Source organism: Oncorhynchus mykiss, chromosome 23 (genome assembly GCF_013265735.2).
Source record: "Oncorhynchus mykiss isolate Arlee chromosome 23, USDA_OmykA_1.1, whole genome shotgun sequence".
NCBI lineage: Eukaryota > Metazoa > Chordata > Actinopteri > Salmoniformes > Salmonidae > Oncorhynchus > Oncorhynchus mykiss.
Window position 1 is genome coordinate 34,965,312 of NC_048587.1, and position 15,147 is coordinate 34,980,458.

Consider the following 15,147-nt stretch of genomic DNA (forward strand, 5'->3'; position numbering starts at 1 on the left):
ATTTCCACCTGCAGAAATGAGCCCAATAACATAATGGTAAAATGATTTAAACATATTGGCCCTTCAGGGGTTGCAGAAAAGGAAAGATAAAACGCAGATCTAAAATACTTCTCGGCTTCAGTCAGCGTTCACTCCAAATCAGAATGTAAAATTACTAATTTTGTGCTTCAGTCGCACTTCTCAATTCAGATGAAATATCTTTGCTCTCTTCATTGGATCACCAGACAGTGCTCTGACTGCTGTGTCGGCTACTTTTCTCCGGTGCTTTCCTTCTGTGTAGTTTTTCTCCGGTAGCAAGATTGACTTCAAGCGAAACATTCGGAAATGTAGCTGGGTACATTCTTTTTATGATAAACATTAGAAATATGATGGCCATGCATCGTTTTTGCAAAACAAATACCTTGCTTTTTCATTGTAAGCTAATTTACTTGTGTGGCTGCTAGCCAAATAGCGTTGCGCTTCTGTTGTCTTCTGATAAACGATGTTCTGCCGAATGTGTTGCACTAATGTATTTTGTGTGAAAAAAAACTATAGTCGCACGGCCCTTATCACTCCTTTGAAACAAAACACCACTGTTGACTTTCAATATAACACTCAGGTTAAATGGTTATGAAAATGAAGGTTTCTGAAAGCTAATACGACCCCTGGACCAGGCATAACGTTATAGCCAATTGATACAAATCATCATATCATTATGCCAGGTAACGTCAGGTTAAGTTTATTTTGCCGTTAACATTTCATTTGGAAAGTTTTATGGGAAAAAAAACTTTAGAAATGGTGTAGGCCATCATATAAATAAGAATTTGTTCTTAAACTGACTTGCCTAGTTAAATAAAGGTAAAAAACGAAGTGGCACACGGGCATTCCCATGCCGTTACGTCTTCAGAAAGTTGCAAGAAATACACATCACTGATACATTCTTTACTATTCTCTACATGTAGACTTTGGATTGAACGAATCTGCGTGCACCTTTTTCTCTAGGGCATTCGGGAAAGAATTGCACAGTTAAACCTAGCACTACAATTGTTCTCTGGGTGATTTATTTAGATTTTTGTGGGAGTCGCACTGGTGCTCCCAAAATTACATGTCAGGACACACAGCAAAATATCTAGGCTCGACCAAAATTGTCACACTTTAGAGCCCTGATCACAAGTCATTTCAATGCATTCTTGTCTGTAGCACCTCAGCAGGGCTAGCATTTTGGTAGTTTACTTGTGCACTTATATTTTGTTATGTATTGTGTGTCTCATTCCAGCATTCCTGTATTGATGTGTAGTAAAGTGGTATAAAAAAAGCAATCCATTTGTTCAGCACAAAATACATTTAAAAAAAATAAACAATCCGTGGGAGCTTCCTATTTTGAATCACATTTTATATCCAGTCCATCCTAAATGTGTAACAAAATAGTTATAAATGATGAACTGACCATCTCTCCTGTAGGTGAATGACCTGCGCAAAGAGCTAGAGTCACGCTCCCTGAGCTCTAAGGGGTTAAAGTCCCAGCTGATCGCACGCCTCACCAAGCAGTTGAAAGTGGAGGAGCAGGTAGAGGAGGCCAAGGAGCCTGAGAAACCAGAGAGCCAGGTCCCTGAGGAGGAGGAGCCTCAACACATGGAGGAAGACAGAGAGGTACAGTACAGGAGGCTAGGGTACTTACGACTAAGACACTTACTGCTAGGACACTTCTGCTAGGACACTTGTGTCTACTGTACTAACACCAAAGCTGGACAGAGGTATGCTTTTAGTGCATTTAGCTACAATTAGCACGATGACAAACAACATCACCAGGGATGGCTTACTTGAATGGGTCCACTGATTTCTTGTTTCTGATTATCCCATCTCTTCATCCCATTTCTCTCTGACTGTCTGTCCATCAGGAGGAAGAGAGGAAGAAGCAGGAGGAGTTGGAGCGCCAGCGCAGAGAGAAGCGCTACGTCCTACCAGACGAGCCCACTATCATAGTTCACCCCAACTGGGCGGCCAAGAACGGCAAGTTTGACTGCAGCGTCATGTCTCTGAGCGTGCTACTGGACTACAGGGTGGAGGACAACAAGGAACACTCCTTCGAGGTGAGACAACAGTCACACACACAAACACTCACACTTTCAGAGGACATTCAGGACACACACACAAAGTCTCAGGACACTCAGTGAACACGAGCACAGCTGCACTGAGTATTGGTATCTCCCAGTCATACACTGAATTTTACACCCCTTCACAAAAATGGTTTGCTCCTACAGACATTGAGTCACTGGCTGTGGCTTGCTATATAAAGCAGGCATCGGGGCACTCAGTTACTGTTTGATTGGTTAGAATGGACAAAACGAGTGACCTAGTCACACCATTTCAGTATCTCAGAAACTGTCTGCCTCCTGGGATTTTCACGCACGACATTGTCTCGGGTTTAAAGAGAATGGTACTACAAACAAAGAACATCCAGTCAACGATACTGTTCCCTCTAAGCTGCGTTCATGCGCAGGTGCACGGCTCCCCTCGGACTGCCGCACAGAAGAAATATCAGCCTCCCCAGAGATGCACGAGATTGAACTTCACTCAACTTTCTAGAGTTTTCCCCTTTAGTTAACACTATCAAGAACGGCATCTCGGAAAGCACCACTCGTTGGTCCTTTGGTGTAATGGCATAGGAAATGTTTTCCTAGCACACGTTAGGTCCCTTGATGCCAATTGAGCAACGTTTGAACGCCACACCTTGTAGAATCCATTCCCCGATTCCCCGCAGAATTCAGGCTGTTCTAAAATCAAATTGTATTTGTCACATCCGCCGAATTCAACAGGTGTAGTAGACCTTACTGTGAAATGCTTACTTAACTTAACCAACAACTCAGTTCAAGAAATAGAGTTAAAATATTTACTAAATAAACAAAACAAAAAAAATAACAATAACGAGGCTATATACAGGGGGTACCGGTTAGTCGAGGTAATTTGTACATGTAGGTAGGGGTAAAGTAACTATGCATAGATAATAAACAGCGAGTAGTACCAGTGTAAAAACAAAGGGGGTAGGTGGGGGGGTAGGTGTCAATGTAAATAGTCTGGGTTGCCATTTGATTAATTGTTCAGCAGTCTTATGGCTTGGGGGTAGAAGCTGTTAAGGAGCCTTTTGGACCAAGACTTGTCGCTCCGGTACCGCTTGCCGAGCGATAGCAGAGAGATCAGTCTACGACTTGGATGACTGGAGTCTTTGACCATTTTTGGGGTCTTTCTCTCACACCACCTAGTATTTAGGATCTGAATGGCAGGAAGCTTGGCCATACGCATTATCCTCTGTAGCTCCTTACGGTCTGATGCCAAGCAGTTGCCATACCAGCTGGTGATGCAACCGGTCAGGATGCTCTCAATGGTGCAGCTGTAGATCTTTTGGAGTATCTGGGGACCCATACCAAATCTTTTCAGTCTCCTGCGGGGATAAAGGTGTTGTTCGGCCCTCTTCGCGACTGCCTTGGTCTGTTTGGAACATGATAGTTTGTTGGTGATATAGACACCAAGGAACTTGAAACCCTCGACCCGCTCCACTTCAGCCCCGTCTATGTTAATAGGCCTGTTCCGCCCTCCTTTTCCTGTAGTCCACGATCAGCTCCTTTGTCTTGCTCACATTGAGGGAGAGGTTGTTGTCCTGGCACCACACTGCCAGGTCAGTGAAGACACTTGCCAGTTGGTCTTTGCATGCTCTGAGTACACTTCCTGGTAATCCGTCTGGTCCTGCGGCCTTGAATGTTGAATGTAAAGGTCTTACATCTGCTACGGAGCACGTGATCACTAATTTTGGGAGTAAAGGGGTGTCCGACCCGGTATTAGATGGGTGTACCTGATCAACTGGCCACTGAGTGTATACGTATGTACACCGGAAGAATGTACACAATATATGCTAACAATGATATGAACAGCATTAGATATATTCGTGAGCTATGTCAAGAATCCAGTATATAAATAAATATGTGGTGTGTACAAACAGTGTAACTAAAATACAAAGTACAGAGTGTGTGTTTGAGTTAGAGGTCGACCGATTATGATTTTTCAACGCTGATACCGATTATTGGAGGACCAAAAAAGCCGATACCGATTAATCGGCCGATTTTATTATTATAATAATAATAAAAAATAAACACATTTTTATTTGTACTAATGACAATTACAACAATTCTGAATGAACACGTATTTTAACTTAATACAATACATCAATAAAATCAATTTAGCCTCAAATAAATAATGAAACATGTTCAATTTCATTTAAATAATGCAAAAACAGTGTTAAAGAAGAAAGTAAAAGTGCAATATGTGCCATGTAATAAAGCTAAAGTTTAAGTTCCTTGCTCAGAACATGAAAACATATGAAAGCTGGTGGTTCCTTTTAACATGAGTCTTCAATATTCCCAGGTAAGAAGTTTTAGGGTGTAGTTATTATAGGAATTATAGGACTATTTCTCTCTCTACCATTTGTATTTCCTTTACCTTTGACTATTGGATGTTCTTATAGGCACTTTAGTATTGCCAGTGTAACAATATAGCTTCCGTCCCTCTCCTCACCCCTACCCGGGCTCGAACCAGGAACACATCGACAACAGCCACCCTCGAAGCATCGTTACCCATCGCTCCACAAAAGCCGCAGCCCTGGCAGAGCAAGCGGAACAACTACTCCAAGTCTCAGAGCGAGTGACGTTACCGATTGAAACGCTATTAGCGCGCACCCCGCTAACTAGCTAGCCATTACACATCGGTTACACCAGCCTAATCTCGGGAGTTGATAGGCTTGAAGTCATAAACAGCTCAATGCTTGAAGCATTGCGAAGAGCTGCTGGCAAACGCACGTAAGTGCTGTTTGAATGAATGGTTACGAGCCTGCTGCTGCCTACCATCGCTTAGTCAGACTGCTCTACCAAATATCAAATCATAGACTTAATTCTAACATAATAACACACAGAAATACGAGCCTTGGGTCTTTAATATGGTAAAATCCGGAAACTATCATTTCAAAAACAACTTTTATTCTTTCAGTGAAATACGGAACAGTTCCATATTTTATCAAACGGGTTGCATGCCTAAGTCTAAATATTTATGTTACATTGTACAACCTTCAATGTTATGTCATAATTATGTACAATTCTGGCAAATTAATTACGGCCTTTGTTAGGAATAAATGGACTTCACACAGTTCGCAACGAGCCAGGCGGCCCAAACTGCTGCATATACTGCTTGCACGGAACGCAAGAGAAGTGACACAATTTCCCTAGTTATAAGAAATTCATGTTAGCAGGCAATATTAACTAAATATGCAGGTTTAAAAATATATACTTGTGTATTGATTTTAAAGAAAGGCTTTGATGTTTATGGTTAGGTTTGGTGCAACGACAGTGCTAAATCATCACCCGTTTGGCGAAGTAGGCTGTGATTCGATGAGAAATTAACAGGCACCGCATCGATTATATGCAACGCAGGACAAGCTAGATAAATTAGTAATATCATCAACCATGTGTAGTTAACTAGTGATTGTAAGGCAGGTGGTTGGACTGGTAACCGGAAGGTTGCAAAAACAAATCCCCGAGCTGACAAGGTAAAAATCTGTCGTTCTGCCCCTGAACAAGGCAGTTAACTCACCGTTCCTAGGCCGTCATTGAAAATAAGAATGTTTTCTTAACTGACTTGCCTAGTTAAATTAAGGTGTACATTTTTTTTTTTTTAATCCGATTTCTGATTGTTATGAGAACTTGAAATCGGCCCTAATTAATCGGCCATTCCGATTCATCGGTCAACCTCTAATTTGAGTATTAGGTGTGTGTTTGTGTCTCCTCTTCTCTCCAGGTTTCTCTGTTTGCGGAGCTGTTTAACGAGATGCTACAGAGAGACTTTGGCTACAGGATTTTCAAGGCCCTGGCCTCTGTGCCTTGCAAGGATGACAAGAAAGACAAGAAGGATAAAGCCAAGAAGGAGGCAGAAAAGAAGGAGGCAGAGAAGAAATCAGATGTGAAGAAAGTGAAAGAAGAGGAGAACGGAGAGCCGGTGACAAAGAAGGCAAAAGAGGAGGAACCAGAGAAGAAGGTAGGTGGTTCATAGCTCTCGAGAGTGAATTGTTTTTATATTGAGAAAAAGTAGGTGGGAGGTTTTTAGCTCTCGAGAGTGAATTGTATTTATATTGAGAAAAAGTAGGTGGGAGGTTCATGGCTCTTGAGAGTGAATTGTATTTATATTGAGAAAAAGTAGGTGGGAGGTTCATGGCTCTCGATAGTGAATTGTATTTATATTGAGAAAAAGTAGGTGGGAGGTTCATAGCTCTCGAGAGTGAATTGTATTTATATTGAGAAAAGGTAGGTGGGAGGTTCATGGCTCTCGAGAGTGAATTGTATTTATATTGAGAAAAAGTAGGTGGGAGGTTCATGGCTCTCGAGAGTGAATTGTATTTATATTGAGAAAAAGTAGGTGGGAGGTTCATAGCTCTCGAGAGTGAATTGTATTTATATTGAGAAAAAGTAGGTGGGAGGTTCATAGCTCTCGAGAGTGAATTGTATTTATATTGAGAAAAAGTAGGTGGGAGGTTCATGGCTCTTGAGTGAATTGTATTTACAGTGCTTTCAGAAGGTATTCATACCCCTTTCTTGACTTATTCCTCATTTTATTGTTACAGCCTGAATTCATAACAATTTTCCTCACCCATCTACACACAATACCCCATAATGACAAAGTGAAAACATGTTTTTAGAAATGTTTGATTACAGCTGTGTCTTTCCGGGTAAGTCTCTTTAGAGCTTTCCACACCTGGATTGTGCAACATTTTCCCATTATTCATTGCTAGACAACCATTTTCAGGTCTTGCCATAGATTTTCAAGCAGATTTAAGTCAAAACTGTAACTCAACCACACGGGCACATTCACAGTCTTCTTGGTAAGCAAATCCAGTGTAGTTTGGCCTTGTTAATATCCCAGTTTCTGGTGGGAAGCAGACTGAACCAGGTTTTCCTCTAAGATTTTCCTTGTGCTTGGCTCCATTCTGGTTCTTTTGTATCATGGAAAAACTCCCCAGTCCTTAACGATTACAAGCATACCCATAACATGATGCAGCCACCACTATGCTTGAAAATATGGGGCGTGGTACTCGGTAATGTGTTATTTTGAAAAACATAATTCCACTTTGACATTATGGGGTATTTTGTGTAGACCAGGGACACCATTTTTAATCAGGCTGTAACACAACAAATTGTGGAAAAAGTCAATGGTGGTGTGAATATTTTCTGAAGGCACTGTACATACAAAGTTTGCTCCATGATGTAAAGGAAGTGCTCGGTTTTTCAAACAGCCTGCTAGTTCTAAGTTGTGCCTGTGCCATGTATTTTCCAAACCCAGGAGGAGGGTGAGAAGGAGGAGGAGAAAGTGCTGAAGGAGGATTCTATAGATGCGGAAGAGAAGGAGGAGGAGGATGAGAGCAGCAACACTAATGCTGAGGAGTACGACCCTCTGGAGGCCGAAGATGCTGATGACGATGACGAAGATGGTACATACAATGCAATGTCCCTGTCCTGATTCATTATGGGCCTGTGTCCAGGACACAAATTAGCACTAGTTCTGGACTAAAAAGCATGCTCAAGAGGATCTCTATAACAAACCCTAGAAGTGTTAAGAAATTATTCCCTGTACGTTTCACACAATTTCACCAGTACAAATCTGACTGACAGACTTCTGGCGATAAATTTCTCAGATAAAGACGATGAGGACTCTAACGGCAGGGACAGGAGAGACGACCGCAGCAGCAGAGACGACAGGAAGTCCAAAGAACGGTCCTCTAAAGACAAGGAGAAGAAGCAGATGGTGACCTACAACAAGGACCTGCTTATGGCCTTTGTCTACTTTGACCAGAGCCACTGTGGCTACCTGCTGGAGAAAGACCTGGAGGACATCATGTACACACTGGGGTTACATCTGTCTAGAGCCCAGGTATATACACACACACACTGGGGTTACATCTGTCTAGAGCCCAGGTATATACACACACACACACACTGGGGTTACATTTGTCCATCGCCCAGGTATATACACACACACACTGGGGTTACATCTGTCCAGAGCCCAGGTAAATACACACACACACTTGGGTTACATCTGTCTAGAGCCCAGGTATACACACACACACACACTGGGGTTTCATCTGTCTAGAGCCCAGGTATATACACACACACACTGGGGTTACATCTGTCTAGAGCCCAGGTATATACACACACACACTGGGGTTACATCTGTCCAGAGCCCAGGTATATACACACACACACACTGGGGTTACATCTGTCTAGAGCCCAGGTATATACACACACACACTGGGGTTTCATCTGTCTAGAGCCCAGGTATATATACACACACACTGTGGTTACATCTGTCTAGAGCCCAGGTATATACACACACACACTGGGGTTACATCTGTCCAGAGCCCAGGTATATACACACACACACACACACACTGGGGTTACATCTGTCTAGAGCCCAGGTATATACACACACACACACACTGGGGTTACATCTGTCTAGAGCCCAGGTATATACACACACACACACTGGGGTTACATCTGTCTAGAGCCCAGGTATATACACACACACACACACTGGGGTTACATCTGTCTAGAGCCCAGGTATATACACACACACACTGGGGTTACATCTGTCTAGAGCCCAGGTATATACACACACACACTGGGGTTACATCTGTCTAGAGCCCAGGTATATACACACACACACTGGGGTTACATCTGTCTAGAGCCCATGTATATACACACACACACTGGGGTTTCATCTGTCTAGAGCCCAGGTATATACACACACACACACTGGGGTTTCATCTGTCTAGAGCCCAGGTATATACACACACACACACTGGGGTTACATCTGTCTAGAGCCCAGGTATATACACACACACACACTGGGGTTTCATCTGTCTAGAGCCCAGGTGTATATATATACACACACACACACACTGGGGTTACATCTGTCTAGAGCGTAGGTATATACACACACACACACTCTGTTGTTACATCTGTCCAGACCCTAGGTATATACACACACACACACACACACATACACTGGGGCTTGAGCTCAAGGTTACACACGCCTGCCCTGCTATTTTTATATTCGTCACAATATATGTGATTGTTCATTTGTTATTTTCATAATGTTGATTCATTTGCAGGTAAAGAAGTTGTTGAACAAGCCGGTGGTGAGAGAGTCGTGTTACTACCGTAAACTGACGGACGCAGCTAAAGATGAGTCTGCTCCTTCCTTCAGTGAACCCCTGCTAGACAACCTGCTAGGTGAGGGAAGGAGACCTGACACTGGAATGGGTTATTCATTTTCTCTTTTTGACTTGTCTCAAAGCATTTTTTTTAAGCTTCACTAAGGTGGATTGGAATGATCCATTCCTTCACCAATGCTTTCTGTCAATATCCAACATCCTAGTTAGAACTGACATAGTGTGGTTTATTTTTGAGTCTGACACTCTCTCTGCTCTCTCTCCCTCCCTCTGCCTTTCCTCCTCGATCACCACCTCTCTCTTCCCTCCTCAGGTAACCGTGCCTTGCTGCCCATGCTTGTGTCTCGTGGCCAGGCAGCGCCAGTGGAGTCTAGTGAGTCTGGAGGCAGCAGCAGTCTAATAGTGTATAATGGAGCCATGGTGGACGTGGGCAGCATTATGCAGAAACTGGACAAGAGTGAGAAGGCCAGGGAGGAGATTGAGCAGAAACTCATGGTGCAGGACTCCAAGATGGGTAAGAGACAAGTCACCTCAACAGATTCACTCAGGCCACTACGAGCTCCCTCTTCTTACTATCCGTGGCATCATTCTGTGCCTCGCTCCAAGGGAGCCACTACTTATATTTTCTGATCATTGTTAAACTCAGACTGGCTTTTTTAGGTCTTCAAAGGTCTTTTAAACTCAGACTGGCCTTTTTAGGTCTTCGCAGGTCTTTTAAGCTCAGACGGCTTTGACGCAATGTTATCTTAATTCTGCGGCCTGATGTGGGAGGAAAATTTGTGAATGAACTTCAACCGGAAAAAAGTATAATTTAATAGAATGTATTCCTGAGTGTCTAAACCTGTATGTGTGTGTTGTTGTGTTCCAGCCGAGGACACCAAGCAAATCCTCCAGCTGGTATCAGCTAACCGAGCCCTGTCTAAAGATCTGGAGGAGGTGAAGGGAACTCTGGGCCAGACGGAGAACAACTTCAGAGCTACGGTGGAAGAGAAGACTGTCTACCACGACCAGCTCAGCAAGACACTCAACAACCTGGGCAACACCATTAAGGAACTTCAGGGAGTCCTCAAGAAGGTAGAATTGATTTATTGGTAGACATGAGTTGGTTTTAAATGGTGATATTCATGGATTTCCATTAGGTCTGGAAGAAAGCACCTTACAATTGCTGGTGGATTGAGTTAGTTGTTAATGGGAGATTTGCATGAAACTTTAAGTTGTGTTTAATAATCAGCCCAAACCAACTGTGATAAGAAGGAAATGTACTTGTCGTACAACCGTCAGTTTCACTATTGCCCCTCTCAGACAAATGGAAAGTGGCGCCTTGAAAGCGCCTCGGCTACGGCATGTTTGTTTGTCTGAAAAGGTGCACAATGAATGTTTAAATGCCGCCAGAAACCTCTGGAGATAGTTAAGAAGCGCCACTGAACAGGCAATTAACTTGTCTCTAACGGCTGCTTCTATAGCGGGACTAACGTCCATCACTAGGCCAACAGATCTGTCAATCAAATGACCTCGAGCTGCCTGCGCGCAGCCTGCCTGCACACAGACTCCTCCCTCCTAAAAAAGTACTTTGAATTTTGTTAAATACAATGGCTTACCAATACATTTAGTCTAAAGAAAACACATCTATCTACCTTGCTATAAAGAAACAGCAGAAAAACAACACAACAACCCATCAACCAGCAACGTTTATTGTTGTCAGGGAAACAATACCGAGCAGAATTCTACTGGCTGAAAAGGGACAGACACTTCTGATGCGGCACTTAACCTTTCAGACAATTTTTTAATTTTTTATCAATTGCTGTTGTCAATTGCTGTGTTACTGTAGTGGCTGGCGTCCTATGTATGAAAAGGGTATACAGTGCCTTGCGAAAGTATTCGGCCCCCTTGAACTTTGCGACCCTTTGCCACATTTCAGGCTTCAAACATAAAGATATAAAACTGTATTTTTTGTGAAGAATCAACAACAAGTGGGACACAATCATGAAGTGGAACGACATTTATTGGATATTTCAAACTTTTTTTAACAAATCAAAAACTGAAAAATTGGGCGTGCAAAATTATTCAGCCCCCTTAAGTTAATACTTTGTAGCGCCACCTTTTGCTGCGATTACAGCTGTAAGTTGCTTGGGGTATGTCTCTATCAGTTTTGCACATCGAGAGACTGAAATTTTTTCCCATTCCTCCTTGCAAAACAGCTCGAGCTCTGTGAGGTTGGATGGAGAGCATTTGTGAACAGCAGTTTTCAGTTCTTTCCACAGATTCTCGATTGGATTCAAGTCTGGACTTTGACTTGGCCATTCTAACACCTGGATATGTTTATTTTTGAACCATTCCATTGTAGATTTTGCTTTATGTTTTGGATCATTGTCTTGTTGGAAGACAAATCTCCGTCCCAGTCTCAGGTCTTTTGGAGACTCCATCAGGTTTTCTTCCAGAATGGTCCTGTATTTGGCTCCATCCATTTTCCCATCAATTTTAACCATCTTCCCTGTCCCTGCTGAAGAAAAGCAGGCCCAAACCATGATGCTGCCACCACCATGTTTGACAGTGGGGATGGTGTGTTCAGGGTGATGAGCTGTGTTGCTTTTACGCCAAACATAACGTTTTGCATTGTTGCCAAAATTGTTGCCAAAATTTTGGTTTCATCTGACCAGAGCACCTTCTTCCACATGTTTGGTGTGTCTCCCAGGTGGCTTGTGGCAAACTTTAAACAACACTTTTTATGGATATCTTTAAGAAATGGCTTTCTTCTTGCCACTCTTCCATAAAGGCCAGATTTGTGCAATATACGACTGATTGTTGTCCTATGGACAGAGTCTCCCACCTCAGCTGTAGATCTCTGCAGTTGATCCAGAGTGATCATGGGCCTCTTGGCTGCATCTCTGATCAGTCTTCTCCTTGTATGAGCTGAAAGTTTAGAGGGACGGCCAGGTCTTGGTAGATTTGCAGTGGTCTGATACTCCTTCCATTTCAATATTATCGCTTGCACAGTGCTCCTTGGGATGTTTAAAGCTTGGGAAATCTTTTTGTATCCAAATCCGGCTTTAAACTTCTTCACAACAGTATCTCGGACCTGCCTGGTGTGTTCCTTGTTCTTCATGATGCTCTCTGCGCTTTTAACGGACCTCTGAGACTATCACAGTGCAGGTGCATTTATACGGAGACTTGATTACACACAGGTGGATTGTATTTATCATCATTAGTCATTTAGGTCAACATTGGATCATTCAGAGATCCTCACTGAACTTCTGGAGAGAGTTTGCTGCACTGAAAGTAAAGGGGCTGAATAATTTTGCACGCCCAATTTTTCAGTTTTTGATTTGTTAAAAAAGTTTGAAATATCCAATAAATGTCGTTCCACTTCATGATTGTGTCCCACTTGTTGTTGATTCTTCACAAAAAAATACAGTTTTATATCTTTATGTTTGAAGCCTGAAATGTGGCAAAAGGTCGCAAAGTTCAAGGGGGCCGAATACTTTTGCAAGGCATTGTATGTTACATAATGCATTCATAAGCAGTACAGCTATAACGTGACACATACGCCTAAAATACTGTTCATAAAGAGCTCATTAGTTTGCAGAATACCGCCAAACATTGTTCTATTTTTGTATGTTGAAATGAACTGAAGAATTCTTGTCTTGTTTCTCCAGGAGGTTCCCTCAGAAGCCGCAGCTGACCAAAAATCCCAAACAACTAATGGTTCAGACGAATGAAAGAATGAGTTGTGTAATCGGACACACTTCTTACAAATCCTGTACATATGCACTAAAAACCAGTTTCATTTGGGTCTATAGTAGTTGTTTTCTTTCTCATGGCCATAAATAGATTGGCATTGTGTGGTTGAATCCCAAAGGGCACCCTATTCCCTATATAGTGCACTACTTTTGAACAGGACACATTGGGCTCTGGTCAAAAGTAGTGCACTATGTAGGGAATAGGGTGGCATTTGGGACATAAGCGTTCACTTAATTAGTTATAATGTTTAAGTGACCTCACTGTTTCCACCTGAAAATAAAATGTTAATTTCATTGGTTTGAAATCAGTTAGTTTGATTCTCGGGTTATTATGATGCGTTCTAATTGTGAAACTATTAATAACTATTTTGTTCAAAATTGTGTTCATTTCATTGAGAAGTGCTTCTTTGCTTACGGTATACATTTTTCATTTTTGTAGCTGCCTCAGTTGCTCATGATAATTTAAATGTTTTGTTTTAGTCTGCATTGGTTTACTCGTTCATAGCCCTACCCAAATAGTAACACAACATTGATGCCAGTATGTGTGAGTAGTACCTTATTTCAGATCATTCTAATTAGCAATAATGGTGTTATTTATGTTCAAGTGAATTCATAAAAAAAATATATATATTTAAAATAAATAAACAATGATATTTAGAGGGGAGGGATGAGGACCTTGAAGAAGATATGTTTTTGATGAGTCAACAGAATGACTATAACATGTTCCTCCTCTTCTCCCTGACAGCTGATCAATAAAGTAATTGATCATTTTGTATTTCCTCATCCTACTAATCTATGTAACTGACTAGACTGGCTGCCACTGTTTTGAGACATGGGTTGTATTCATTAGGGAACACTAACAAAGTAACGGATTCTTATTGGACACGTTCAGATAGTACCTCCCCATTTTGGCCAGTTTGCTTCCGTTTAGTCCCCAATGAATACGGCAGTAGTATTGCATGCATCTCCTTATGAGAAACCTCAGTCTCTTGAGGCCTCTTCCAGTAGCAAGCTTGTTTGATCCCAGGAGTTGTGAGACCATGGTAGTCAGTCAGTCGTGTGGTCTATGTTACATCTATCCAGGGTGGGATTGTTTAGCATTGAGTTGTTTGTTTATTGAAAGTGAAGTAAATGCAAAGCCAAACCATAAGCTGAATGTCTCAACTAACATCAAAGGAACTGGAGCCCTAGGTCTCATCCTGCCTTTTGACCAAGGATAGAATGGTTGTGATTCTAGACTAAAACAACATGAGAATACTACTGGAGTTCTGTTGTAGAATTATGGATGTTCTAGAAGTGATGTTTTCTGTTCTGGGGTTGTTGTAGAACTGTGTGAGGAGTTATGATTCTGTCCCTCAATGTTTGGGCACCAGGTGTGATGGTGTATGTATGCATTTCTGGATGAGAGCCTAACTTGAGACATGAGCCCAAAGCATATAATTTTTCTATTGAAAATGTACTGTATGGCTGTCCTGTGCAGAATTAAAGGAGTCCATTTTAACATTTTGTCTGATTAGCTTTTTTGTCCTGTATTTTAGAGCCGTTTTGTATGTAAAATAAAATGTGTACAGTATATTTTGGTTAACATTGATATTGAAATGCTTATTGCAATGAAAGATATGGAAAATGCTTATTGGAGAGCAATTTATTCAAAATATTCTTATGTGTAAAAGTCTGTGTTACTGGAAGTAGAATTTAGAAAGATAAAATAGAATGACAACCACCAGGGGGCATTGTATGTTCTTTTAATGGTTTCAACACATCTGACGTCTGTGCATTGTTTTGGTGTGTGTTCCTCCTGGTGATGTATTGTTGCTAGTCAGTTTTTGTCCCCGGCAGCTTCACACCACTCCCATCACACAAACAATGTTGTAGTGGTAAGAAAATTGAAAATTGATGGTGGTGGTGGAAAAACTAAACGCTCACTATACTGCAATGCAGTTTTCTGCAAAAAAATGGGTAAATTATGTTTAACCTCCACTGCGTGCACACACACATACACACACAGATGGAATAATAATGGATGTGATGGGAAGGAAGGTCTTCTTTCATTCCAAAACAACTCAAAAGACAAATGATTGTATGTTCCCTAAAGGTGATAAAACAAAACATTAATGTCTCTGTGTATTGAATTTGTTCTCGTTCACATTATGTGCCTCTTACTCCCTA

The 15,147-nt window shown here is 41.8% G+C and overlaps 1 protein-coding gene across 3 annotated transcripts in view; it reads left to right on the forward strand.

Moving 5' to 3' along the window:
• LOC110502646 (cell division cycle and apoptosis regulator protein 1) overlaps nucleotides 1-14,485 on the forward strand; it is a 34,020-nt gene extending 19,535 nt beyond the window's left edge. For all 3 annotated transcript variants that reach the window (XM_036960319.1, XM_036960320.1, XM_036960321.1), the window contains 9 exons: nucleotides 1,441-1,629; nucleotides 1,878-2,069; nucleotides 5,818-6,054; nucleotides 7,354-7,501; nucleotides 7,706-7,941; nucleotides 9,182-9,302; nucleotides 9,555-9,755; nucleotides 10,110-10,315; nucleotides 12,895-14,485. In XM_036960319.1, the coding sequence (XP_036816214.1) occupies nucleotides 1,441-1,629; nucleotides 1,878-2,069; nucleotides 5,818-6,054; nucleotides 7,354-7,501; nucleotides 7,706-7,941; nucleotides 9,182-9,302; nucleotides 9,555-9,755; nucleotides 10,110-10,315; nucleotides 12,895-12,957 (1,593 nt within the window). In that variant the 3' untranslated portion in view covers nucleotides 12,958-14,485. The remainder of the gene's footprint in view (nucleotides 1-1,440; nucleotides 1,630-1,877; nucleotides 2,070-5,817; nucleotides 6,055-7,353; nucleotides 7,502-7,705; nucleotides 7,942-9,181; nucleotides 9,303-9,554; nucleotides 9,756-10,109; nucleotides 10,316-12,894) is intronic.
• The last annotated feature ends 662 nt before the right edge of the window (nucleotides 14,486-15,147 follow it).